Genomic DNA, 26,214 nt, shown 5'->3' on the forward strand with positions numbered 1-26,214 from the left:
TGCTAGTCTGGGATCTGCCCCTGTTAATACTATACATCATTAGATACTACGTCTCCCATTTTTATTAAAATCACCTTTGGCAGTCTAAGCGCGATGTACATTAGTACATGCAATGATTCAGATTACTTATTTCATCAAAGTTATTAGGATTGAGAATGGCAGTGAAAAACTTGGACCTTAAATCTCTCCCCTCCTTGCCCACACCCTCACGGTTAACAGAGGAAGAGGCTTTGTTGCAGTTTTCTGTCCGAATGGGCTGCTGGGGCTTTCAGACCAAGTTAAATACCTGAACAAGGTAAGTGGAGCTCCTGTGCTGACCAAAGTACAGCAATACAGGTGTGGAAACTTCTGGCCAACTCAAAACCTCAGTATGAGAAATGTGAGTCAGTTGAGACTGCTGAGTCCAGTACCATTGGTCACCCACAGCTGAAGCTAATGAAGGTTTTGCAGTAAGGCTGGGGGAGGGGGTATGATCACTCCTAATACAGTAGCTCCTGGCATTATCAAAATGCTTTAGCATATTCACCAGGAAAAAAAACAAGCATCCTTCTATGGAAAGAAATTAAGCCAGCCTTTCATTTGTCCCTCTGATACAACACAATAACACAGTGATGGCTTTCCAGATATACACAGTTTTCAACTGAAATAATCTCAGAAACAAAACAATACCAACGTGCACAATGTTTTGACAAAAATGTTTTCATTTAATTTCTGTATTCTCATCTCAGTTCTGATCATGGAATGGAAAAAATAAGACACAAACCAAAAATAAGCGTTTGCACTCCAAACCAAACCTCCTGAGAATGCTCTTCTTAAAAATAGTAACAATAAAAATAAAAAAGGAGGAAGGGGAAGAAACAGAACTGGTTTTGTGGTGTTTTTTTCAAAAAAATCACTGTTTGGAAGCATCATCAAGCAAAGGTCAAAACTTCAAAAGTAGTCATTCAGCAGCTCAGCCTTGGTCAGAACTAGTTAGAAGAATCAAGATCTCTTCTTGGCTCAGCTATCATGTCTTGTGTGACATCAGTCAAGTGTATTTTCTTTTGCTTCCCCTCCCACCTTCTCTCAGCTGGAGTTTCTAGATATGACTTAATATAAACAATAGATTTATAAAAGCAAACCTAGACAATCCTTGTTACAATAATATGTGAACCAATTAGGATTAATTACCCTTACCCAGGTTGATGTGCAAGGAGAGTTTTCCTTTCTGCAGTTCCAAGGTAATATAGTCTCCACGCTGTCCTTCTCCATGGAATAAGACTCCATCCCCCTGCATGCTCTTGAACTTCAAGGAAACCACATCCTTGAATGTGCTCATAAGTTTCTGATTGAACCTGTAGAGGAGTGAGCTTCTGCCATCGAAGTCTGCAATATCTGACTCTGGGAGAAAGAAAATGGCAAAATGAAAAGGAGAGGCAGCATCAGGAGAGGGACCATATTTTTTCAGAATCTTTCCAAATATCACTTGGAGCCAGGTATTCTCAGAAGCATACATCCATATGACATGCGTGACATTTGGGCAACCACATTTCACCCATTTCCAGTCCTCTCCCTCTGTCTGGGGAAGGGGAACACTAAGATAAAAACAGAACTCCTCTGGACTTGTCCTCTCTCTCATCAAAGACTCTTTTCTCACTGAATTTTTTAGAACAGAACAGGTGCCTTCCATCATATTCAGATCTGCCGAACATCCCTTGCCACATTTGCTGTTTGTCTCAAACACACCCAGGATGCTGTTTCATTACTTTGAACACTACAGTTCTCACTCCACTTTTTGTAGCGTCACAACAGTCTGTTGAGCTGTTTCTGCATGTCAGCCATGCCTGCATCCACCTTTGCATCCAAATAAGTATCATTTTACCCTCTGAGGGTTGGCTGTTTGTTTGTGATGGGCATTTATCAGCTATGTTTCTGCATGCAAATTGACTAGGTTGGCAGGAATAGTCAAATATCAATTCAAAAAGCTTTTGAAGGGATTTCATGGCAACTGGGCATCTAAACTGATTACACACCTTTGAAAATCCTGTTAGAAGCATATTTTCCTCTTCAGTCAGCCTCTAAAACTCAATCACTGTGATAGAAAACAAGCTTTCAATTCTTCAATTGCAATTAATATTTCCTTTGGCAGCAGCAGCCTGCAGTACTGTCTTTGCTTTATAAAGTAGTATTTAAAGCAAAATGTATTTTTCATAAACTTTTTTAGATTTCATATATATATATATATATAAAAACAGAGCATTTCAGGTAGCTTTAAATACTTTTAACTAATAGATTGTATTCAAACATGTGACTGTCATACATGAATTCAATTTTATTTCTATCTAAAGACAATTTGGCACAAATTATGGACATATCTACTTGCCAATAATAAACCTGTTAATCCATATTTCCTGTTTTTAAGAAAAATACTAAAATTTAAGACCACCAGAAAATGAAGCATCTGAACAAGGGTTTACTAAGCTACATAACCACTGGGATACATGCATAAAGACAAAGAATACCTTCATAGTAACCAAGAAGAAAGAGCATAAACTATCTTTGTTTGCAAACAACATGTTTTAATGATAATCCAAAGCTATCAGTTTTCCATTTTCTTTTGAAAAATAATTGCAAGGTCCATATGCAAAATAATCAAGATTTCCAGGTCAGTAACTGCATTATGAAGCTGGTGATTTAAGTCACCTATGTTCCCTTGAGAGTTCTATCCTTTTGAGCATTAATGGTAGTTTCATTTGTTCCTCCTTAAAAAGGGAAATAATAGGGATTAGGGTTTTCTTCTTCTTTTTTTTTTTTTTTTTTACTTTTTTAAATTGAACCAAGATTCAAAGAGGATTGCAATTAAAAACTATTGTAAGCTCGTAAAATAAAAGACCTCTTTTTACCATGGAAACTACCATCGATAGCTTCTGCATGTCAGTATGACAGTATCTACAGAAGTTTGATGGCACACTCACAAACTTGCAGGGAGCTCAAAATTTAAATTCTACAAGAAATTCTGTCACACCAAACCAGATTCCATTCCAAATCATAAGGCAATTGATTATTTCTTATGAGAATAAAACTACAAAGAAATTCAACCCTAGGAAAAAAATCACTCCAGAATAAAGTAAGACCAATTTCTTATCTGTGATGTCAGAATTATAACACGCTCTTTAACATCATATGCGAACAGTTGTAGTTTAGGAAGTATCATGGATACAAAAGTATTCACACCATCTGCTTTTACTATTTTTTAGTTCTGATTTAGACATTTAGAAAAAGCTCCTTCAGAATAGCTTCTTTCTCTCTATTGACACCTTGACTGCCCGTTTCTATAAAGGGAATTAAATTAATAGTTTAATTCTTATGAATTTCCCCAGCTACATTAAATACTTCAATTTGTTTAAAGTAAATTGCAATTGTGTCATAAAAATGGTTTCATTTTAACACAGGCAGAGATTAGGAAATAGCTTATAAAGAAGCTACAGTCTGATTTCCAGTGGATTTTGCAGTTAAATTTGGTTTCACTTCTACCTCTCAAAACCAAACATACCCTAAGAAAGCAATGATTCAATGTTGTCATAATAGTGGTCCTTTTTCTTCTTCTTCTTAAGATCCAAGCCTTCAACCAGTCTGAATTCACACTTCAGTCCTTATTCTTAACTCTCCACTAAGTCACAGCATAACACAGTTTCTTGATTTCTTGAACAGCTCTACCACTGACATTTACAGAGTATAACACAAAGGAAAACCTGTTTCTGAAAAGTTCTGCTTCACTAATTATCAGTTGTGAGTACATCGGCCAATAAATAGCCCTAAACAAAGTGGAAATATGTCAAATGAATGCTAACACTGGCAGCCAAAAGTCATTAGTGTCAGTTTGTGTGACAACAAATCGTTGACTTCCCATTAAAAACTGAAAGATACAGCACAGTTCTAATACAGTCATTCCAGAAAACCTGCCTGTTTGCTTAGTGTTTATTGAGTCCACGTATGTCCATAATCCACTTGCAGCAAGAAAACAAAGATCAGAAATGTCTAAGTCTCAAAAAACCTGTAGGAATAACAAACTAAAACACAACGTGTTGTTTTGTCCTGCACTGCCTGTTGGTTTACTTACGCATAGACTTTATTCAGCCTGGGTACTTTTCTACACTGTCCTCATCAACAAGGCTATAAAACTCATCAAAAGTGAGATCAGGCAAAAACTGCTTCTTTCATGTTATTCTCCACAGACCAACAATTCAAACAGATGTCTCTGTTGTGAATACATACGTAATCACAAAATTATTTAGTTTGAAAAAGAACTTCAAGATCATCGAGTCCAACCGTTAACCTAGCACTGCCAAGTTCACCACTAAACCACGTCCCTCAGTACCACAGCTACACATCTTTTAAACCCCTCTAGTGACGGTGATTCAACCACTTCCATGGGCAGCCTGTTCCAATGCTTGACCACCCTTTTGGTGAAGAGATTTTTCCTAATATCCAATCCAAACCTCCCCTGGTGCAACTTGAGGCCATTTACTCTCATCCTATCACTTCTATATCGGGGAAAAAAGAGATTGACACTCCTGCTCACAGGTGATGAAGTTCCCATGAAACAGGAATTATTCATCATGCTGTTTTTGAAATTCAATAGAGGTTCTGGCCTCAGGGGTGCTGGTTACATCATTCCATTTGAATTTCCTTCCCCAACACAGATCCAATCATCAAAGTCACTTGGGGGTGGGTGGAAATACAGACAGTGAGTTGAAGGTGGATTATCAGGTTAATTCAGCATTTGTCATTGTTTTGGGGGGGATTTTTTTAATTTTTTTTTTTTTAAAGGAGCATGTGACCACAGGTTTTAGCCTGTAGGACCAGCTATGCCGAGAGGAGCCAGACTGGGAGCAATGTGAAAGCATGGAGTTTACTTGTGCAGCAATCTGCTCCTAGCAGCAGAGAGGACATACATTCATACTTACAAAGACAGTTCTCCCAGTGATTTTGGGCAAAGTAAACACTTGGCAAAGTTATTCCAAAATACAAAAATATTCCCTAGAAACAGTTGCAATTTGAGGCAGGAACTTTTTTGGGTTTGCACTTGCCTCAATAAACAGGGAGCTTTAACTCCCTGCAGGAGGAAAAACGACTGTTCCTGGTCTGAGCAGCTGTCTCTTCTGGCCAGTCATGCTTTACTGGCTTGAGTGAAACTAAAGCAATCCAACTTCCCCCTCCATACCCCTCTCAGACATTCAGTCCAAGGGATGAATGTGGATGGGCACTTCAGAGGTGACTGTTCTGCTATGCAGCTGTATCACAAATCTCCATCTGCCTCTTGGTAAGCAATTGTTTGGGTATTTATCTTATGCAGTTGGTTACAAACACTACTGCTCAATGACCATCAGATGGTTCTCTGCAATGCATTCTTTTCTATCTCATAGGAAGACAAAAGAGCGGAGAGAAGAAGATGGGGGGGGGGGGGGAGGGGGAAGAGAGAAAAACAAATCCAGTAAAAATACCATTTAATCAAAAATCACAATATCAGATCATATTCATTGAAGTAATGACAGCAACGGATGAGAACTGCAAATTAATAACTCACCTCTCAAAAGCAGAAGATACCCTGTCTCACACCCTATCATTGTTCCTCCTGTGATTTCCCAGCCTGTTAACTGCACATACACCTGATTCTGCTGATGCATTTTGGGCCATTAACCAGTTACAGAACATGATCAGCATCTTCAATGAAGCTATAAATCTTATCCTATAAAAGCAATTGTGTCAGCAGATTTTTTTCATGTGCTGAGCTAACAAGACTTTTCCCAAATATAAAGACGTACCCATTCCCCACTCACTGCCCCCAGCATCAAAAGCATTTGATTTGCCATTTCTCTGGGCACATCCTCTGTTGCAGCTCTGGTTATCCATGATAATCGCACTGCTTCTGGAGCCACTGCTGCAAAGGAACACTGAGACCTTACACATACTTCTGCATGGAAATTTCCATTTAACTCATCATAAATCCTTTTCTGAACAGGAAACATCAATGTATGTTTTCAGATCAGTATCATCTCCTTCCTATTTCAGTACCTCTTCTGAGCACATGAGGTGGAATCTTTACAGGAATTTCAAATAAATGTAAATAATTTTCATTTAAATACATACTTTCTTTGTAAGAAAGTAAACAAAAATTAGCACATGTTATCTATGAATTCCAGCTGAACCGATGGCCTTGGAATGCTTTGTTGCACAGGAACTTCGATCTGTATGGGATAAGGTCAAGCACACTCAACAGCTTTACTGTTAAAAACGTGTTTCTATATTCAAGACAAACAATGTCAACTAGCAGCGAATTAGAGGGTGAAAAGAAAAGAGAGCAGGAGGGTAGGGGTGGCAGGGGAGGGCACAGGACAAAGCAGAAAGCTCTCATTTGACAGATAAGTTTTTGAGGTAAATTCATAGTAGTAAATTACTTCTAGCAGGAGCAATAAAAAACAGCGAATGCCATTTCGAACCGCAGTGCACTCCCATGTTAAGTTAGCCACTTTGGCATCCACTGCATGTTGCAGTTAATCTCTCAGATGATTCTTCAGTATTTTTTGTTACTGTGTCCTGGCAGAGCATCTGGTGACCTACAAGACCGGATGCCTTTCACATGCTCCCTACTAAACAGCCATCACTGAAAGCTGCATTTGCCAAAAGTTAGCGCAAGGTTCTGTTCCTGGGACCTCTTCAGCAGAGTATGTTGCACAGGACGGTCATACCCAAAAAATGAGAGATCAGAGCCTTGAGCTGGCACAAGAGTGTCACATTCACCTAACTCTGCCTTGACAAAAATGCTTAAGCAGCAATGAAGCCACAAACCTCTCCTATAGCTGTCATCTTCTGCTCAAATACGCAAGGTTAAAAAGGAGTTGATGTGAGCAGAGACCATCCAAGGAACCACAGGCTATTTTGCATGCTCTCATGTATCACAGCAAGGTGCTCAGCTGCATGTTTGGCAGTAGTCCCAGGGTTTTAGCAGGTGTGCATCAGCACATGAAATTCAGATGGCCTAAGCTGTCAGTGTCCCCAGACTTATGTTTCAGCCATCCAACAAATGCTGCCACTCACACAAACAGGATCTCCAGCCTGCCTGTAAATGAAAACCTCGCTTCTGCAGTTTTCTGCCCTGGATATCAATATTAAAGCAACTCTGTTTTCAGATCAAGTGCTGCATTTCTGGGGCAACATTTGCCTGAAAGATGGAATGGACAGCCAGTGGTCCATTACCTGGTAGAAATGACCCTGCAGTCACACATGTACATTTGCACAGGATTTGGCTCATAGGTGTTCCCCATACCGATGTTCTCTTTTTATACTATACTTCAGGGTTGGATCCAAATCTAAAATGCCAGTGGAAATCCTTTCTTTAACTTCAGTGGACTTAAGATCAAATACTCTGGGTTTGTTTACCTATAGAATCCTTTAAGTCATTCCAGCAACTTAAAGAGGATTGGGCATAACTGGAATTAGGCTTGTTACAGATGAATTATATCAGCTGAAGCCTTTGGTACAGGTAGGTGACTATAATGCTGTTCCTACTTCCAGACTCATATCCCTCCTTTCATATACACGCAGACACTTGTATGAAGGGTCATCTTTTAGAGATGGTGCATATTTGGGACGTTTGTTCTTCTTCTAGCTCAGTTTTCCTTCCTGGTTTGCCCAACAGCCTGTCACTAACAATCTTTTTTTTTTTTTAATGCTTTTCAAATTATTGATATATTTCTTGTGCCATAAATTAATATGGTGGATGAGTCTGTATGCTGTCAAACATTACAAAGTGCAGTTATGTAGGTGTACACCAGCTCAGGATCTGCTGCAGATATCGTGTCAGTATAACAGCAAAGATGACATTTTAGAAATGATCAAACATCTTTTGTATGGTGCTGGAATGCTTGGGTTAGCAGTAGCCAAGAATGTGAAACTATACAAGCAAAACTTGTAGGAAGGTATTGCTTGGCATATGCAATTTGCCAGAGAGAAATTTGAATGGCACATTTATATAAACGGAATGAATATTTCAACACTCTGTAAAACTTTTATGAATCCCTTTATTTCTTTTCTAGCTTGCTTCAATCTCATACCTCAATTCTGCATAACCATTTTTATTTCTTGGAGCTGCAGGGTACAGGACAAAGATGAAGACCTAGATGATATTAGTGCAAGGAAATTCAGCCTGCAAGTGACTCTGAAGTCTTCTTCGTATCACAGAAGATACAATCACCACCTGACATGAGTGTTCATATAGTATTTCACATTGACTAGCACCAAAACACATTCAGCCACAAAAGTTTCAGCCTTCAGTTCAAGTTCTGTTTGTTGCACATCTGTTTGGACTATACTCTTCACTGCAGAGGTCTGGTCATCATTAATAGAAGAAAGCTCTTTGAAAGCAGATTAAACACCTGCTTTGGAATGATGTCATCAAGAGCAGTTTTGATTCATAGGTTTCAGTTTCCATGTCTACTAGTAGGACTGGAAATGGTTCCATTCAGACCAGGCTGTTGCAGGTCTGTACTTAAGCAAATGATAGTCCACAGTGCCTGAGCACCAAAGCAGGTGGAAATGCAGCATTTAAAAAAACATGAATGGATTATATCTACACATAGCTACACACAGACCATAACAAGGACCTTCCTGTGAAACCACGTGAATCCATCCTAAGACCCAAGCGTACTGATGAGGGCACTAAGAGTGCTGGAGCACTCTGTTCAATGGTATAGTGTGAATCAAAATGTTTAAGACACCCTGATTCTGCTCAGATGAATTGAAGGAGTCTCCCAAATAAGAGGTTTTCAGCTTATTATCTTAAAATCTCTTTTCTGCACCCAGCAGGAGTGGATGAGGATGAGCCAAATGGGGAGATGTAAAAGTACAGCAGTGTCACACAATGGTGACTTCTGCCATACCATGTTGTATTTACTGGTAAAATGCTGTTAATCCCTTGTACTCTCCCCAGCAAAATCTCACCTTTCTCCAGCAGTGTCTCAAGTCACGTTTCACCATTTCAGAAATAAACCCACAGCCACCTGAGAAACAAATACCAGACTTATGTTTCCTCATTTGTGGATTTATTTCTGTTTAGTGCAAGAGAGCAACATCGGTCCTTTTTCTTTACACTTGCACTCTTCCATGGTGATAGGTCATATATCTGCAGGAGTACACCAGGGCAACCATGTGGCTGAAATGTCCCAAGGCAACAATGTTTATAGGCTGCTCCAAAGCCCATGTGACAAAATGCTGCAGACCATGTCTTAGAGGATCATCACCATGTGTTATGAAGACAAGCGCCAAAGAAAACAGTCCTGCAAAAGCAGTTAAAGCAGCAAACAAGTTCTCTGCTTTCTGGAGCTTTGAAGTCATGAGCCTCAAATAGAAGTACTAGCTGCATAATCTGCAGCACTTCCCCCAACAACTATTTAATTTGACTTAAACCCAAAAATGAACTATTTAAGCAAAAGGTGGTACCATTCCTAAATAAAGCCCTACAAAAGGTCTGAAGTAGCTCTGTGCCCTCCAGCCGGGCAGGAGTTTTTACAACATCTGACTGCTTTGCACTGGGAAGAAGCAGTAAATCAGTCTGTGGTAGGCTCAGCTCTGAAAAAGCTTCACTAGCTGAGCTAGGTGGGCCTGCACATCCCTGAACAGAAAGACAAGAATAACTACTGAAAAAATAAATGATGGCTATGTATTTCACATTACAATTGAACTTGTAAAACTTCTGCTGGACCTCTCCCACAGCACTGACAGCATCAACAATAAGCTCTTTGAAAATATGTGGGTTAAGATGTAGCCACTTACTATAGGAGCAGCCGAAGACCTCAACTCTCAGTCCTATCCGCCCACCAACATTCCACTTCAGAGGGATGAAGCGCAAGAAGCGGGCTTTCATGGAGTGCAGAAATTTGTGGTGAACCACACTATCAGCATTGCTGTTCCCTGTGAAAACCTGGAAGGAAAGAGAACCTTGGTGAGACATTTAGCACCGAGAGGTGAATGCAGCACTCTGAATTAAGGCTGTGAACTGCTACCCCTCTCCCTGATACTCAGTCTCATAAATTACTCAAAATAATATAAATTGATTTTGAAGTTTTCTTCTAAGTGCTGTGTCTCTTATGGAGGGAGAGGAGGGAGACAGCAGCACGCAGAGCACCTCCACATAGCACAGAGATGTATACAGGGAGTTACAAAAGCAGACCATAGATGGGGATGTTACAGAAGATGCTATGTAATTTCTTCAATCCAAGGATATTCCTGTGCACCACAATATTCCATCAGCCCCTAACATACACACCGTCCCTTCAGTGCAGTGAAGGATGGGGACCAGTTTAGCCTTTGGTGCATTCAGGGTAGGAGAAAAAGATAGTCACAAGGCACCGAGGTTTGGCCAGTGCCTGAAAAATGAACAGGAAAGTGTAGATCTAGATATGCCACAAAAAACTCAAGTGAGAAAGACACAGGAAGAGACAAAAAACTGAGTCAGTACATGGGAGAGCCAACATTTTGGCCATGTTTGCACCCAAGACAGTGAAAGCTTGCACACAATAATAATTTAAGGTTTTCTTTTCTTGCCTATTTGATTAATAGCCTGCAACTGCAAGCCAAAATTAACGGCCCCACTCAGAACTATCACTTAACAAAAGCAAATTCTTTCATGGGTGAAGAATGACTGCAGGATTTCAAAGATAAACATTTAGACAACTATCCAAGCTATGACCCTGCCTGAAAATTTTTCAATTCATCTTTACACCCTTAGTCTGTATATCAAACTAGGAATATCATAGGCTTCCTGCAATCTTCAGAACATTTGAATAACTCAGCTAGGATTTAAATTTGAAGCTAATAGTTTTGTAAAACATGAAAATCAAACACCGAACTCACAAAAAAAAATTACACAGTAAGGTCATATTTGTAAAAGATGTCCTTCTCTCTGTAAGTATAAAATCTCATCACAAAAAGTTGTATCAGTTTTAAATGCTTCTGGAATTCAAAAGCTGGCAGCATTTACCTACACAATGTAAACTGCAAGCAGAAACTGGAATAATCCCAGTACAGCAGATCTACAATTTTTTCCCGATGGCCAAACAAGGTGCTAAAGAGATTGGAGGTTTCATCTCCACTCTGAAAAAAAAAGGACTAATTAGCAACTGTTTTTTACCTAAATGCAAGCATTCCAACTTTTTCCCCAATGTTATTAAAAATGGTGTAAAACTTCAAATTCAGTGTCGTCTTATTTTACTAAACGTACCATGCTATTGTTTTATTAGAACTATATTGAATAAAAAATATTCTTGAACTTTTCTAAGGCACAATACTTTGAAACCATATAATTGCTTATTTCATTTCACCTTAAAAACTCTAACCTGGGCGAACTCTCTTATATGAAATAAGCCTTATATTCCACCCAGTCACGATTGCAAAAGACAGCATATATCTCAATTCCTAAGACATGCTTTGCAAGTGTATTTCATTGACGGCATTGCTTGCCCCTGAAAATGAACAAATTTACTGAAACAATTTCTCACAACTCCAGTTACTTCAGTGAAGCGAAGCACCACCTTTCAAAACATGTGATCTGTAAAATTATTTTTATTAGGAGCTTATCAGGCTGGAAAAGGTATATAATTTGGCTATCCCAACTGTCCACAAAGCTTTTTCTGTCCTGTATCTCTTCTTCTGAAATTTTTATGCGCAATATGTTGTTTTTTACAAGTATTATGCAATGCTTAACTAACCTCTCTCTAATTCACCTATATTATATAATTACATTTTTTTGTATGGAGATTCTTGTTGATCTGAATTCAAAGTTAACCACATAGAGCACTTCAGCAGTCTTGCCCTTCAGATATGTTTTGAGGAGTGCCACAAGTAGCACTTCAAGATGTCCTGGGCTTACTCATGCTGCTCTCCAGATAGGAGCCAAATTCAAATTCCAGCAGAGTATTTCAGAGGTTTTTTCCTTCTATATTACAAATGAAAAATCCTGTTCTTCTCAGTAATGAAACTGTCAGGAGAGGGTAAGTCTCACAGAGCTGCGGTACTGCTCACATTTTTATTAAGAGACTCAGGATATACAAGACGGATAAAGGGGACTGTTGTTTTCTGATTGTTTTCTTAAAAAGCTCATCTTCGTGGAATCTTGTGATTACGTAAAAATTTCACCTTTCATAAGAGAAGAAAGAAATAAGGAAGAAAGAAGAAAAAGAACAGAGGGGGAGCAAAGAGTTCCCAGTCCTCCCAATCGCAAAGAAAAGCTTAAAACACAGTGACTTAGAATGCAAGCGAAAGGTGAAAATTAAGATACAAAAGAAAAAGTAGCCTTTAATACAGCAATACTGTGAGAAATAAGGGTCGGTGGTGGCGTTTTCTCACAAAGCTCTCATACACAAGGCTCTCAGTACTGTGCATTGCATCACAGGCCCACAAGGTAATCATTTCTTGGTTTATAAAAAAAAAAAGAACATTTTGGGAGAAAGACCAAGCTGAAAAGCACAGCACCTCTAGAAATATCTCCTTGCAATTACAAAGTAATGGGAACTTCGTGATTTGTGAATACAGCTGTGTGCTAAGCTGCCCACACATTCCTGCTTGGAAAGCAGGTAGGAACGCAGCCCACACTGGCACACAGTGGCATGCTGTGATCCGTGGGCCCTCACGGCTGATGGAAAACTGTAGAGGCAGTTCACAACTACCTGTAACTGTTGGTAAGGGGAGTCTTGACACCTCTCTTGCAGAGCAAACCTGTAAAGCCGTTTTTCGCAAAGCTTGTGCAAGCTGCATGCCCAAGCACAGCACACGGGAGCATCACTGCTGCTCACACGCACAGAGGCAGTCCTCTGCCTCCAGGCACAGGGTGTGCACAGCATGCTTCAGGGTCTGCCTGTGCAGTCAACAGAGCTTTGTGGGTTTGCCAGGTAAAACAGACGGCTGTACCCCACTGTCCGCAAGCAAACCCAGATGCCCACCCGCAAGCATCTGTGCTAGATAATTTCTTTCATGACACCTCAAGGAAGAGCCAGAATTACCTACCATACAGCCTCCAAATCAGTTGGCTCCAAACCTGATGTGCAAATATGTAAAAACATCCTTCCCACATTGAAACAGTCATATTGGTAAAAATAAACCCTTCAAAAGTCTAATACAGCCCTTACAGCAGTGTTTCTCAGGCTTTTCAGATAACCAAATACCCAATAAAGTTGGGGTTTTTTTTGGCAAAAAAACCCCACAGGCCCATCAATCTTGCCTACGAAATGATCTAGCATGCAGCTGGCACATCACTGTTTGCTGTTAACTGTGGGGTGTCACTGTGTATGCCTTTAGGATTGCTTTGATTTTCGCTTCCAACTCTCACTGCTGTGCAGATCACCTTCTGATGTCTTATGGACCACCTGTGGGCTGTAGACCATTGATTGAATAACACCAATTGCCATGGATGGTCACTTGAAAACTTAGATCCACAGCTGACACAGAAATAATCCATCCATTAAAGAAGATGAAACAAGGATGCAGTACCAAATTTCATAGCCCTGGAGGTTCAAATATTGATTAACAGTAAACTTACTGGTGAGAATGGCAGAAATACTTCCTCTTGAGAAACAGCCTCTATTACAAGTTGTTGTTGATAAGGATTAATTTGCAGGAACAAAACGACAAACTAACAAAGAAAACAAAGCACCAGCATGCCATTTCCCATGCTACACAGTTGCTCTGGGAGGGATCTTAGCACTGAAATCTGCGGTTTCTTACAAGCCCTGTGAACACAACAGACTGATGATTTACCTGGGAAATTCTGCTTCTGGCATTCTATGGGGCTTATAAATCAAAAAGCTCCATTAGCGCCAAATATTGCCACCAGCTTCTTGAAGGCACAAGCTTTTCCCTAGTGCCATTGACTGCAAGGTTAACAGCTTGCCACAGGCAGGGCAGCCTCTCAGACCAACCTCGTTTCATGACGCCTGGCTATGTGGTGCCCTGCTGTGACACACACCATGGCACCACAGTAATACTTTATGACTTCTTTTTTTAATGAGCCAGCAAAGGCAGGTCCCCACTGGTGCAAAGAGGTGAGGTGAGAACAGCAGCACTGGTTTGAGGCAGGGTGTGACCAGCCCAGTGCTGCCTCTTTGAAGGGAAGAGTAAGAGCCAGAGGATGCAATGCTTTTCCCAATGCTCAACTCACCTGGTTCATGGGTTATAACGAGGTGAAACAAAATAGAATTCCTATTTAGATGAGAAATACAACTTTCAAAAGAAATTTAAATCTCAAAACCATGGTCATTACCTGGAATTTGGGGAATTTGGATGTATGACTCCCTCAGGAGAAACAACAATTCAATGAATGGCCTGTTTATACAACTCCCATTCAGGGGAAACACAAAAGATGTTCAAGGGCAGTTCAGAAAAATGTCGCACAAATGTGGCAAAATATGACACTTGTTTAATAACCCTGCAGACACACATTTGTTTCTCTACCTCATTTATTAATTCAGATCTATGCCAGATCATACCAGCAAGATCTGATGTGCTAAACTTTAGATACCCTGCAGCCAAACTCTTAGACTGGTCTCCACCTTTAGACAGTCAAGTGGAAATTGGGTGCAAGAAAAGTGTCTGCTCATGAAAGCCTAATCAATTCAACAGATAGCATCAAACACCGGACTTTATCTCGGCCTCCCCTGCATGCACACTCTGCACAGCAAATGGCAACTTATTTACAGAGCTGCAGAAGGCGGTTCCTATAACGACTCTCCTGAATATATTTTGGTCTCCCACTTTGTTAGGCAGGTAATGGGATGGGTTCAAAACGAGCATGCAAGCGGCAGCATAAGCACAATCAGTCCTGAACGGTGGGCAGGCAGACCTGAGGTTAACTGCCTTCTAGGGGAGATATTTTAAGAAGTATTGAATACTCGTTTCTGCCAAAGTCACTGTGATGAACTGAGCTGAGGGAAAAAAAATATCAGATTATAAATGTGCAGAGGGCACATAACACAGATGTTAGCAATGTACAACATTTCAACCTTCACCGAAAGAAATACAAGCACAAAAGAGAGCACTCCACCTTCAAATCTTACCCATGACATCACAGTATGCTGCCTCCAGTGCCTAAAGAAATAAGGACGGGAGCGCACTTAATTCAAGCTATCCAGCAGCTTAGTGAAGGAAAAAAAGTGAGATAAAAAGCAGCTAAGCCTGTCATAAATCCCAAAACTGTAATACTTACAGTAAAACAATATAATTCTCCTTTTTAAACTTCCTTACTAGAATAAGAAAGATCACAAGGCTAGGAGCTAGCACTGTGGTACAGAACATGCTTCCTGGTGTATGCCTCCCAGGATCACCTCAAATATTTGAGTGTACATGCACTTTAAAGAAAACATGAATTTCCAGCTAAGAAACAACATGAAAATCTGAAACAGGAAAGAGAAAATACTGCCTACCTTTTCACATTTTCTAGGTTGAAATAAACTCTTACTCAACCATAGTTTTTATCTTCTCCAAAGGCAATAAAATTTCAGTTCTGCTCAAGTTTGCGTTACCTGGGATGCAACTCAGTAGGGCTACCGAGTGTAGGTGTTAAATTCAGGTTTGGGGGAAACCAGTCAGAACTAAGTTATGGTAGGGGTCCTGCACCTCTGCTTGTATGTGTGGAAAGAAACTGAATGCTACCATGACAAGGACACAATACAGCCACAAATGCACCATATGGAAATTCAGCAGCTTCTGATTTTAATGGGATGCTACAACGTGTTTTTTTCACAGACTGATTATACCGCATCAGTGCCTGCTAGCAACACCTTGGGCCTGGATGGGCTTTTCGTGACTTTTTGTAACAGTGAAAATTAAAAAATCCATTTAGTTTCAGCTGTGAAACAAAAGCAACTGTCAGTTCAGGCAATTCTAGAAAATCCCCCCTTCATCTCAGCCTGGCTTTAAAATATAAAGGGACATTAACCCCCCCGCACACACACACACAAGAGGTTAAACAAAGATGTAACAAAAAAAAGCACAAGAGAGAAAGAAATGTGGAAGAAAAAATACAACTTCAAAATCTAAATGTTCTTTTTACATTTCACCTTTCCCACATACTGTGCATGTCAACAGTGAAAAGTGTTGTTTTGCTGATGTAATGGAAGTCCTGCCCAGCACATCAAACTGGAACTGTTAATAACTTGTCATAAAGAAACAGAGTGAAATGGCTTTGCTGTCATCTCAGTCGCCCCATATCCATACTGGGAGCTGCTAAAAGCTCCACCTGACTTGGTGGGTGCGTTAAGAGCAGCTCTCCGGCACAGGGGTTCACATTAAGAGCTAGCCCCTGGGACTTGCCCTCTTTCAGCATGTGGCCTTAAAAATCCTTTTGCTATTAGAGGGTGTCAGACCACAGGGAGAAGGAAAGGATGACAAGGAGAACTGCTCAGCTCCTTAAAGAGCTGTGGTTTAGAACTTTGTTCTCACCTACCGTGCAGCCACATTAGACATATGGACGACAAACCTATGCATTGTGTTTTCTCCCTTGTCTTTCTCAAGAGGCAAGTTAAATCTTCTTTCAGTTTTCTTTCAATCTCTAAAAATGAAGTAAATTTTTTACTTCAAGTACAAGAAACTTGCCTGCTCTGGAGAGTTAATGGGAGCCTTTTCCACCGATTTAAGATTTCAGTCTGAGCCCAAGAGGAAACAGCTGCCAGCCTGGTCCAGTGACTAGAAGCTGGAGGGCAGGATGTGTCCTCTTAGGACATCACTTGCCTCTGAGCATCTCTTCCTACTTCATGTCTGCCTTTCCTGTTAATGCACCATGGTCTTCATGACAAAAGGTAACCAGTCATTTCTGGTTAACAACCTTCTGAGCTGATGAGCTTGTTTCCAGGCTCATGTTTTCCCTTCCAGGTTGAACACTTTGACTCTAGCTAGTCTAAAGCGTATCCTACCTTCAGAAAGAGAAGCCTCTATTCTGATTGTTTCTTTTCTTCCTTCCTAACAGAAGCTACATTTTTGTCTTTGAAACACCCATTCTTGACAAGCACCTCAAAACCAACATCCCCTGGCACAGTGTCAGAGCTGTTATTAGGGAGGAGCAGGGGGAAAAAGAATACAAGAGGTACCTGTCAAAATTATCCTCCCATAACGTATTATCTGAGAAAGTGACAACTTCCCTTCTCATTCCTCTACCCACAATGGGGGGAAATTAAGAAAAAAAGAAAAAAAAAATGGTCTACAAAGAGGTAGTTTAACTTCCCTATACAATAAGAATTAAAATGAATGGCTGCAGTATGGGTTATAAAGCAGGAGTCCTACTGGGAAATATGCATTACATTTGTGACCTATAGAGGGGCTCCCTGCTGTGCCTCAGCAATCCAATGTCCACCTGGGCTCCTGAGCATTAGTTAAGTCACCTCCGAGCTACTGGCAGTTTCTCTGTGCAGCACGGTAGTCCAGGGAAGATAAGATGCAGTAATGTGACAGGGTCTACTTCATCACTTCTTTGAATGATGTACTCAAGTGGGAAGGTTACTTGTTTCTAATCTACACCATTACCCTGAACGTACACCTTTCTCTCTGGTTAGTTACTTTCCAAATACAGGAACAAATACTGTTAACAAAATCATTAGCCTCAGATAGATGACTGCCTAAGGTAAACCACATTTACATGAAGGATGTTGTTTATTATCCTTCTGCTAACAGTTAGTGGAACTATTCACAGATTTTCCAATAAACCCATAATTTTTACACTATAAAAATATTTTGCAAAAGAAAACATTTAAAAAAAATAAAGAAAATCCATTAAGAAAATCTATGTAATATTTTGTTTTAAACAGGTCTCTATCAATCCAGAACAAATCAGTTTAATGACGATGACATTAAAAACATGAAGCTTCTTGGGTCCCTTCAGGACAATGAAACATATTTATTTAGATCAAAGCAAATGAAGCAAAATACTGCAGAACTTTTGCATTCTTTGTGCTTCTTTTTTCTTTTTCTCCTGTTCCAATTTACCTTTAAAATATTGTAAATTATTTTCTTGTTTTGGTCAGCAGCCCCTCCAAAATGCTGGCTTTCTACACTGGAATGGACAGTTGATCTTCAAACAGCTTGAATTAGCGTTAATCTGTTTCCAAGGTCTGCCAGACTATACCTTGGCAAAGTCTGAAATATTCTATCCATCAGAGACCAAGGCAACTTGGCTATGGTGATCTCTTTTGAAGAAAGGAGAATTTACCAAATGGATAATGTACAAGCTACATCACTCGACCTCAGGACTAGAAAATGATCCCCATCTTCTTCTGTTTACTCATTCAGATGTAAGCCAGGTGTCTGATCCAATCTGTAGTTGGGCAGGCTGCCCTTCTTCTTCCCAGCAATGAAACAAGTGCAATTTCCTTACCCTACCGAGACATTCTTTGCATGCATATGTGATATTGCATCTCACACAGTTGCATCTCAGTGATGGAGAATTGATCCCCATCTTTAGTTTTTAGAGTCAGCTCTGTCTTTGGAGAACCTGGAGGTGAAGCTATTATCACTGTTATTATCATCACTGCTACATAAATTAATAATAATGGAAGCAAGAAGCAGCAAAATTAAACCCGTAAATTACAAGTCTAAGCTAAAAGTCAGCAGCTAATTCCTGTTTCTGCTCAGCCTTCTGCACTTTATCTTAAAGGCAATCCTACATATAGATAGTATTTTAAGCTGTATCACAGCAAGGATAAATATTTCCCCAGTACCTTGACTAGATTAACCTTAGCCAACAGACTGAAACTGCTCTTTCCACTGCCAACTCTACTCACAGATTTCAACTGTTCCACATAAACCTCATGCAGACCTTCATGCTTTACATTAAATTAGTGGGATTAACAATGCAGCGAATGTGTTTTTGTCTGGCAATGTTGGGGAACTCTGGGAACCTTCCCTGTATTTAGCTACATCAAAGTGTGTTTAAATAGCTAGTGCTGTACACTTGGTATTTCTCTGGTTATAACTTGCCAGACAGATCCAGCAAGATGACACCAGAGAGGTGTTAGTTATTCCATGCAACAGTGACATCAGATGAATATTGTGCTTCATTATCTTACATTATTTCCCTGTTATGAAGTTTGACGGCATTTTCATTTGGATCAGTAAAGTAATATCCTGTGGAAGAAGATTAATAGGTAGGCTTGATTTCCTCCAGTGTCTTATAATGCACTGAAATGCACATGCATACACACATATTTTTTGCTATATACCCTCTTCTGCACCACACATCTATGTCATCTGCATTCACCGGAATGGATGTGGCAACCCAGACAGAGCTCCCACAAAAACGTGCAGCCATCCAGGTCCTGGGCTGCAGGGTGTGCCAGAGCCTTTCACTGGAACCAAATGGCAATAGTGAGAACCGCTGTGTGAGGTATGACCAGGTGGACAATCTGCTCAGCCTGTGGCAGAACTACAAGAGGAAGTAGAAAAGTTAAAGACCATCAGGGAGACTGAGCAGGAGAAAGACTGGTGGAACCGTGCTTTGCCCTCCCTGAGGCAGAAACGGGAACAGGGACCAGAAAAAAAAACAAGATCAAGATCAAGGGGACCCTGTATTCTCCCCCCACCAGGCTGAAGGCAGTGGCTTAAAGGAAAGGAGTGAATGGAGGCAAGTCCACACTTGGGGCAGCAGGTGAACCCTGTCCTTGCGCATTTTTCCTTCCCAGGTGCCTCTGTACAGCAGGTATGAGGCTCTGCATGTGGAAGGCCAGTCATATGGATCATGGTCCATCTACACCAGAGGTGTTGCTGAAGTCAGAAAGGCCTACCTCCAGTATCACAATGACCTCCAAAAGAAAGAAAAAGGCAGGCTCTTGTTGTTGGTGACCCCCTTCTGAGGGGAACAGAGGCTCCAATATGCCAGACAGACCCTCCTCTTAGGGAAGCCTGCTGCCTCCCTGGGGGCCAGGTTAAAAACATCATCAGGGAGCTTCCTAGCCTTGTATGGCCCTCAGACTGTTACTCATTACTGCTCTTCCATGTGGGTGGCAATGAAGCCCAACTTCAACCATCCTGACATCTGCTGGAAAAGTAGCACGGCAAGCTGTAGGCAATCCAGGAGACTCATGGAATAATTGAGGATAACTTCTTAAGCCAGACAGTACACAGCCCTACCAGAGGGGATGCAATACTGGACCTGTTGGTCACCTATGCAAGTCAGATATTTGGTGACATTAAGCTTGGAGGCAGCCTGGGCTGAAGTGATAATGCACTGCCGGAGTTGGCAGTCCTGTGGGATATGGGTCAGGACCCTGAATTTTAGGAAAGCAAACTTCCAGCTATTCAAGAAATTGATCGATAGGACTCCCAGGGAAACTGCCCTCAGGGACAAGGGAGCAGAACAGAGCTGGCAGATCTTTAAGGATTCTTTCCATAGAGTGCAAGAGCTCTCAATCCCCAGGTGTAGAAAAATCAGGAAAGCAAGGCAAGAGGCCAACGTGGATGAGTCAAGACCTGCTGGTGAAACTAAAGGGCAAGAGGGAAATGCACGGGCAGTGGAAGCAGGGACAGGTATCCTGGGAAGAGTATAGGGACATTGCCCGGTTGTGTAGGGATGGGGTCAGGAAGACCAAGGCACAGGTGGAGCTGAACTTGGCAAGGGATGCAATGAAGAAATAATAAAGGCTTCTACAGGTATGTCAGCCAGAAAAGGAAGGTCAAAGAAAGCGCACCTCCCTCAATAAGCAAGGCTGGCAAACTGTGACTACAGATGAGGAGAAGGATGAGGTATTCAACTTTTTTTCTCAGTCTTCACTGGTACCCTTTCCTCCCACACCTCTTGGGGGACTGGAGGAGTTAAGTCCCTCCCACTGTAAGAAAAGATCAGGTACGTGACCACCTGAGGAACCTGAACATACATATGTGTATGGGACCTGGTGCAATGCATCTCAAGAGTCCTAAGGGAATTTCTCCATGATATTTGAAAAGTCATGGCAGTCAGGTGAAGTTGCACCCATTTTTAAAAAGGATGGAAAGGAGGACCCTGGGAACTACTGACCTGCCAGCCTCATCTCTGTGGCTCGGAAGATAATGGAACGGATTGTCCTAGAAGCTATACTAAGGCATATGGAGGACAGGGAGGTGATTCAAGACAGCCAGCATGGCTTCAACCAGAAGCAGGTTCTGCCTGACCAACCTAGTAACCTTCTATGATGCAGCTGTTACGTCAGTGCACAAGGGAAAGACGATAGATGACATCTATCTGGACTTCTGCAAGGCCTTTGACATGGTCCCCCATAACATCCTTCTCTCTGTATTGGAGATATCAATTTGATGGCTGGACCGTTCGGTGGATGGGGAATTGGTTGGATAGCCATATACAGAGAGTATTGGTCAATGGCTCCATGTCTAGATGGAGATATCAGTGGCAAGTGGTGTCCCTCAAGGGTCCTTCTGTATTGTTTAAAAACTCCATCAATGAAAAAGACTGCAGAATCGAGTGCACCATCAGTTGTTTGCAGACAACACCAAGCTGAGTGGTGTGATTGATGCGTCTGAGGGATGGGATGTCATGCAGGGGGACCCTGGAAAGCTCAAGGAGTGGGTCCATGTGAACTTCATGAAGTTCAACAAGGCTAACTGCACAGTGCTGCACCTGGGTTGGGGCAACCTCTGATATCAATACAGGCTGGGGGATGAAGGCATTGAGAGCAGCCCTGCCAAGAAGGACTTGAGGATCCTGGTGGATGAACAGCTGGACATGAGTTGACAATGTGTGCTCGCAGCACAGAAAGCCAACCGTATCCTGGGCTGCATAAAAAGCAGCATGGCCAGCAGGCTAAGGGAGGTGATTCTGCCCCTCTGCTCTGCTCCGGTAAGATCCCACCTGCAGTACTGTGCTCATCTCTGGAGCCCTCAGCACAGGAAAGCTGTGAGCCTGTTGGAGTGGGTCCAGAGGAGAGCCACAAAAATTATCAGAGGAATGGGACACCTCTTCTGTAAGGGAAGGCTGAGAGAGTTGGGGTATAATAGAAGGCGCCAGGGAGACCTTAAGCCTTTCAATGCTTGAACAGGGCTTATAAGAAAGATGGAAGCAGACTTTTTTAGCAGGGCCTGCTGCAATAGGACAAGAAGGAATGGTTTTAAACTAAGAGGGCAGATTCAGACTAGATAATACAAAGAATATTTTTTTTTTACCATGAGCGTGGTGAAACACTGGAACAGATTGCTCATAGAGGTGGTAGATGCCCTGTCCTTGGAAACGTTCAGGGTCAGGTTAGATGGGGCTCTGAGCACCCTGACGTAGTTGAAATGCCCCTGCTTATTGCAGGGGGGTTGGACTAGATGACCTTTAAAGGTCCCTTCCAACCCAAACTATTCTACAATTCTGTATTTTTTTCTCCTTTGAATAGGAGAACATTGACATCATAGCCAAGATAAAGTTTACATCATAAAAAGGCACTGCAGACTGATCTCACTGTGCAGTTTACCTTGCTCAAGTTCTTCTCTCAGCAATACCATCATCATAAAGTACACAAACATAAGGCTACAAAAAATACTAACAGCAGTGATTGTTTCTAAGGTTTGATATACTGTGCTTACAAAAACACCAGGTAATTGCAAATTAGGAAAAAAAATTACATGTTTTTGCCCATATAGTTCTGTAGACTTTTTCAACCATGCCTTGTTAAACTGCAAATTCTGCTGTGTTGATACACCATGAGTTACACCCTGTATCGGTATAAAACATTACCGCACCCTGCAGGGCAGTGAAACCATGTTCGTGTGCATCTGCCATAGTCTTGGCCTAGTGAGTCACACAGACCTCTCTCTTACCACAGGAGGGTTAAATCTAATTGACATAGCTTCCTCCTACAAGACCATTACTGTAATACTTGCAGCATCCTATATTTGAGTCTTGTCATTCCACTTTCATATTTGGGTCCATCGTTGAACCACATTAAGTTAATCTTCAGGACACTAAAGCAACTTAAAGAAACCACTTCTCTTCCTCCCGAAATAGAGTAAGACAAGCTTTTGCAACATCTCTGCAGGCATATCTGCAAAGTTTTCCAAATGCATGTCTGCCCATTAAGTTTCCAACCACACCAAAAAATCATCATCAGTAGGCTTTGAAGCTCACAATGTTCTCTAAACTACAGCACAAATAAAGTAACTTTCTGTTAGTGATCCAAGAAGGAGGTGGTTTCACATTCTGACTCTGAGGTGTAAATTTTGCCTGTATATGCAAAAGGCCTGTAACTGTTTTTATGGTAGGACATTAAATGAAATCCTGATAGATTTGGCAGGTCCAAGACCACATTAGGCCATAAATAAAAATTGATCCATAACTTTTGTTTTGAAAATAGAAAGAGGACGGGAACTGCTCAGCAAGTTGCAAGTTCCAGGTCTTGTAAGAAACTTATTTCAAAATGAATAAGATCACTGTGTTGCTAAGCATAAGGGAAAGAACATGGAAATCGTTTCCTGCAACAAGAGGAGTTTCTACACAACAGAGGTTTCTGTAAATACGTAAAATGGGTTGCATTATGCTGGACTGTCTCTAGGACCTTCGATAGGAGCTCCATTCTTGTTCTTTCCCCATGGAGGTTCATCTTAGAGAAACTATGTCTTCACACCCTCTAACAGCAAGATATGTGACACTGATTTATTGAAAAAAAATCACCACTTTTTAAGTAGGTGTAATAGATTGCCAATAGGAAGGCAAGACTGCTAGTTGTCATCCCCTGCTGTACACCTCCATTTAGGCAAGGTACAAAGAATGAGGTGTGAAAATATTCCTAAGCCTTGCACTCTGTGGCACGAGGTTCAGGAGCCTCACACACCATTTCAGAAATGTAAGAACATTAAGAAATCTAGTTTTTTTCTGTATGAACCTACAGCCCAACATTTACCTTAATGGATACTTTTTTAAAGAGATCACATTAGACCTATGGCTTAAGTGAAGAGAATAGGTTTAAGTGAAGGAAAAATTAGAATGATATCTTAAAATACCATGTCAATAATTTTAGTATAATGCCTCTTAATACTAATTGCATAGTTTGCGTTCCCAGAGTGTTCTTTTAGCACACATCTTGTAAGCTGCCCTTTCTCCTTTCACTTCCGTACAGTTTTCCCCTAAATCATAACCAGGCAAACACTTAAACACTAGAAATCTTAGGAGTCTCTCCCAATGGTACCAATATTTCCTATTTAAATACAGAAAAAAAGGAGTGGGTGGGAGTGTGTGTGTGTATCAGTAGCTGCTTAATAAGCCCGTCTCCTGAGGTGTGAAATCTAGCATACAGGGCTCTTTTATTCTTTTTAATCTCATGATAGTAAATGAAAGAAAGGACCCATGAGTTGGATCCATGAAAGAGCTTTCCTTTTGACAAGAAATAGAAACACCTAACATTTTTTGACAATATTAAGATGAAGACATTGTGTTTAACATTCTTTTCCTGAAAGCAGTATGAGTAGCTACACCTTGAAAGGTAACAAAGAAGGGAAGGAAGAAATAAGCGTTTTAGACAATGCAACCCACAGAGAAGAAAATTAACCTATTACAGGATTTCCTTTCAAAACTTCTGCATACTGTGAGGCCAGCATAATAAGCTGTGCTAAGACATATGTTCACTGTTCAGTCTTAGAAAAGATGAGTTCATTTTCTGCCAAACGGAAGAAGACTGCTCAAATATACAAATTTAACTTCTAATAAAGAAGGACACTGATATGCCCTCAACTGCATCTGCATCAATACTATGTAGTCACACGCATGTTTGAACTCATCAGGTTTCTGCAGTATAGCATTAATGAACACCTGAAACAGTGCCCATGCACAGAAAACACAACATTAAGATAACAGTTATTTAAAGCACCACTAAAAAAATACATTATGACTAAAAGAATATGCAACAATTCTGTAGGCTTCCAGTTATTTTATTATATGATATCCTTGGAGAGTGTCAGATTGGCATTTTCAGAGAGTCCAATTTCCCTCTGTGTTGGTGTTCATATAACTTACTGAGGAATGAATTAAGCAAAATTCATTATTCTTGATTACAGAACAGGACAGAAATGGACAAAATGCACACATTTTAAACCAGTAATGTACGGTCTCAGGAAATCAAGTCCCATTTAAGCAAAACATGTCAATACAGGTCTCTAGGGTTATGTTAAATGTACACGTGCTAATTCTGGAAGTCTAACTAACTTGGGTGAATGCCCTGTGTACTTGAAAATACATCCCAGACGACATATTAGTGGAAAGCCAATGAAGAAGGCAGTGCAGTTGCAGGGTACAAATTATGTAAGAATGGAGTGGGAAACACTGATAAAAGAAAGGTGCTATGCCTTAAAGAAAGGTTAGAACTCACTAAGAACAATGAGTTAGGACTGATCATCCCAATATCTATGTGGATTGAAATTCTTCCACATTAGAGTGTTAGATCTGGGTGATCAAGAGCATGATGAGGCAATGTTATTTCACACAATGGTAGATAAGGCAGTAAGAAGAGATCCATGACTAGAGAAAACGAGTGAGATCTCTGTTGCCTTTGAATAGAGAGGGTAACTGTCATAGTGACCTAAACACTAAAATTTAGAAAATAGAAATGCACAATTGCTGGAGCTGGTGGGCAAGGTACCCACCATGCAGACACAATGCTTGCTTTAGACAAGCAGCACTCAGGATGAAAACACTGCTATTGAGCTACTCTGCAACACTGGCCACACTACACTGAAATTCAACACATCCAATTGCAGCACTACACACACAGAGGGAAAAAATATTCCTTTAAGGCAAAGCTTAATTTCAAAAAGAGGAAACACTTTTAATTTCTAACTAATAAGTCCTAGTTTTCAGGTAACAGCACCATAGAGGTATTTTAAAGTAATCATATTAGAGATTCAAATTAAATACGTGTCACTTACTCTGAAAACAAATTTATTTAAAAGGAAAGAAAAAAAGAATCTGGTAAAAATGAGAGAATAAAAGAAGTTCTTTGAAGTAGAAAGACTTCCTTTTAAAGAAGAAGTCACAATTAAATTATGAAAATCTAAATCAGGATGAGCTCTGTAATTACAGAATAACAGCATAACGTACAACTCAAAAAAATAGTAAGTCATTTGATATACTGCATGAAAGCTAGCAATAAATACCTTTTTAAACATGTGAAGGAAGAAAACCTGAGAAAAAGTCTGCAAGACCGCCTTGAAGAAGACAAGGCCATATCTGAGATGTTAAAT

The 26,214-nt window shown here is 40.7% G+C and overlaps 1 protein-coding gene across 2 annotated transcripts in view; it reads right to left on the reverse strand.

The window, feature by feature from the left end:
• The window catches only part of CNTNAP5 (contactin associated protein family member 5), a 296,748-nt gene that overhangs the window by 154,215 nt on the left and 116,319 nt on the right, over positions 1 to 26,214 (reverse strand). For both annotated transcript variants that reach the window (XR_003559721.2, XM_027804376.2), the window contains exons 4-5: positions 9,811 to 9,958; positions 1,177 to 1,380 (exon numbers count right to left, since the gene is read on the reverse strand). Coding sequence is in view for 1 of the 2 variants with exons in the window: in XM_027804376.2 (XP_027660177.1) it covers positions 1,177 to 1,380; positions 9,811 to 9,958 (352 nt within the window). In the remaining variant the exon portion in view is untranslated. The remainder of the gene's footprint in view (positions 1 to 1,176; positions 1,381 to 9,810; positions 9,959 to 26,214) is intronic.

Source organism: Falco cherrug, chromosome 8, assembly GCF_023634085.1.
Source record: "Falco cherrug isolate bFalChe1 chromosome 8, bFalChe1.pri, whole genome shotgun sequence".
Classification (NCBI taxonomy): Eukaryota; Metazoa; Chordata; class Aves; order Falconiformes; family Falconidae; genus Falco; species Falco cherrug.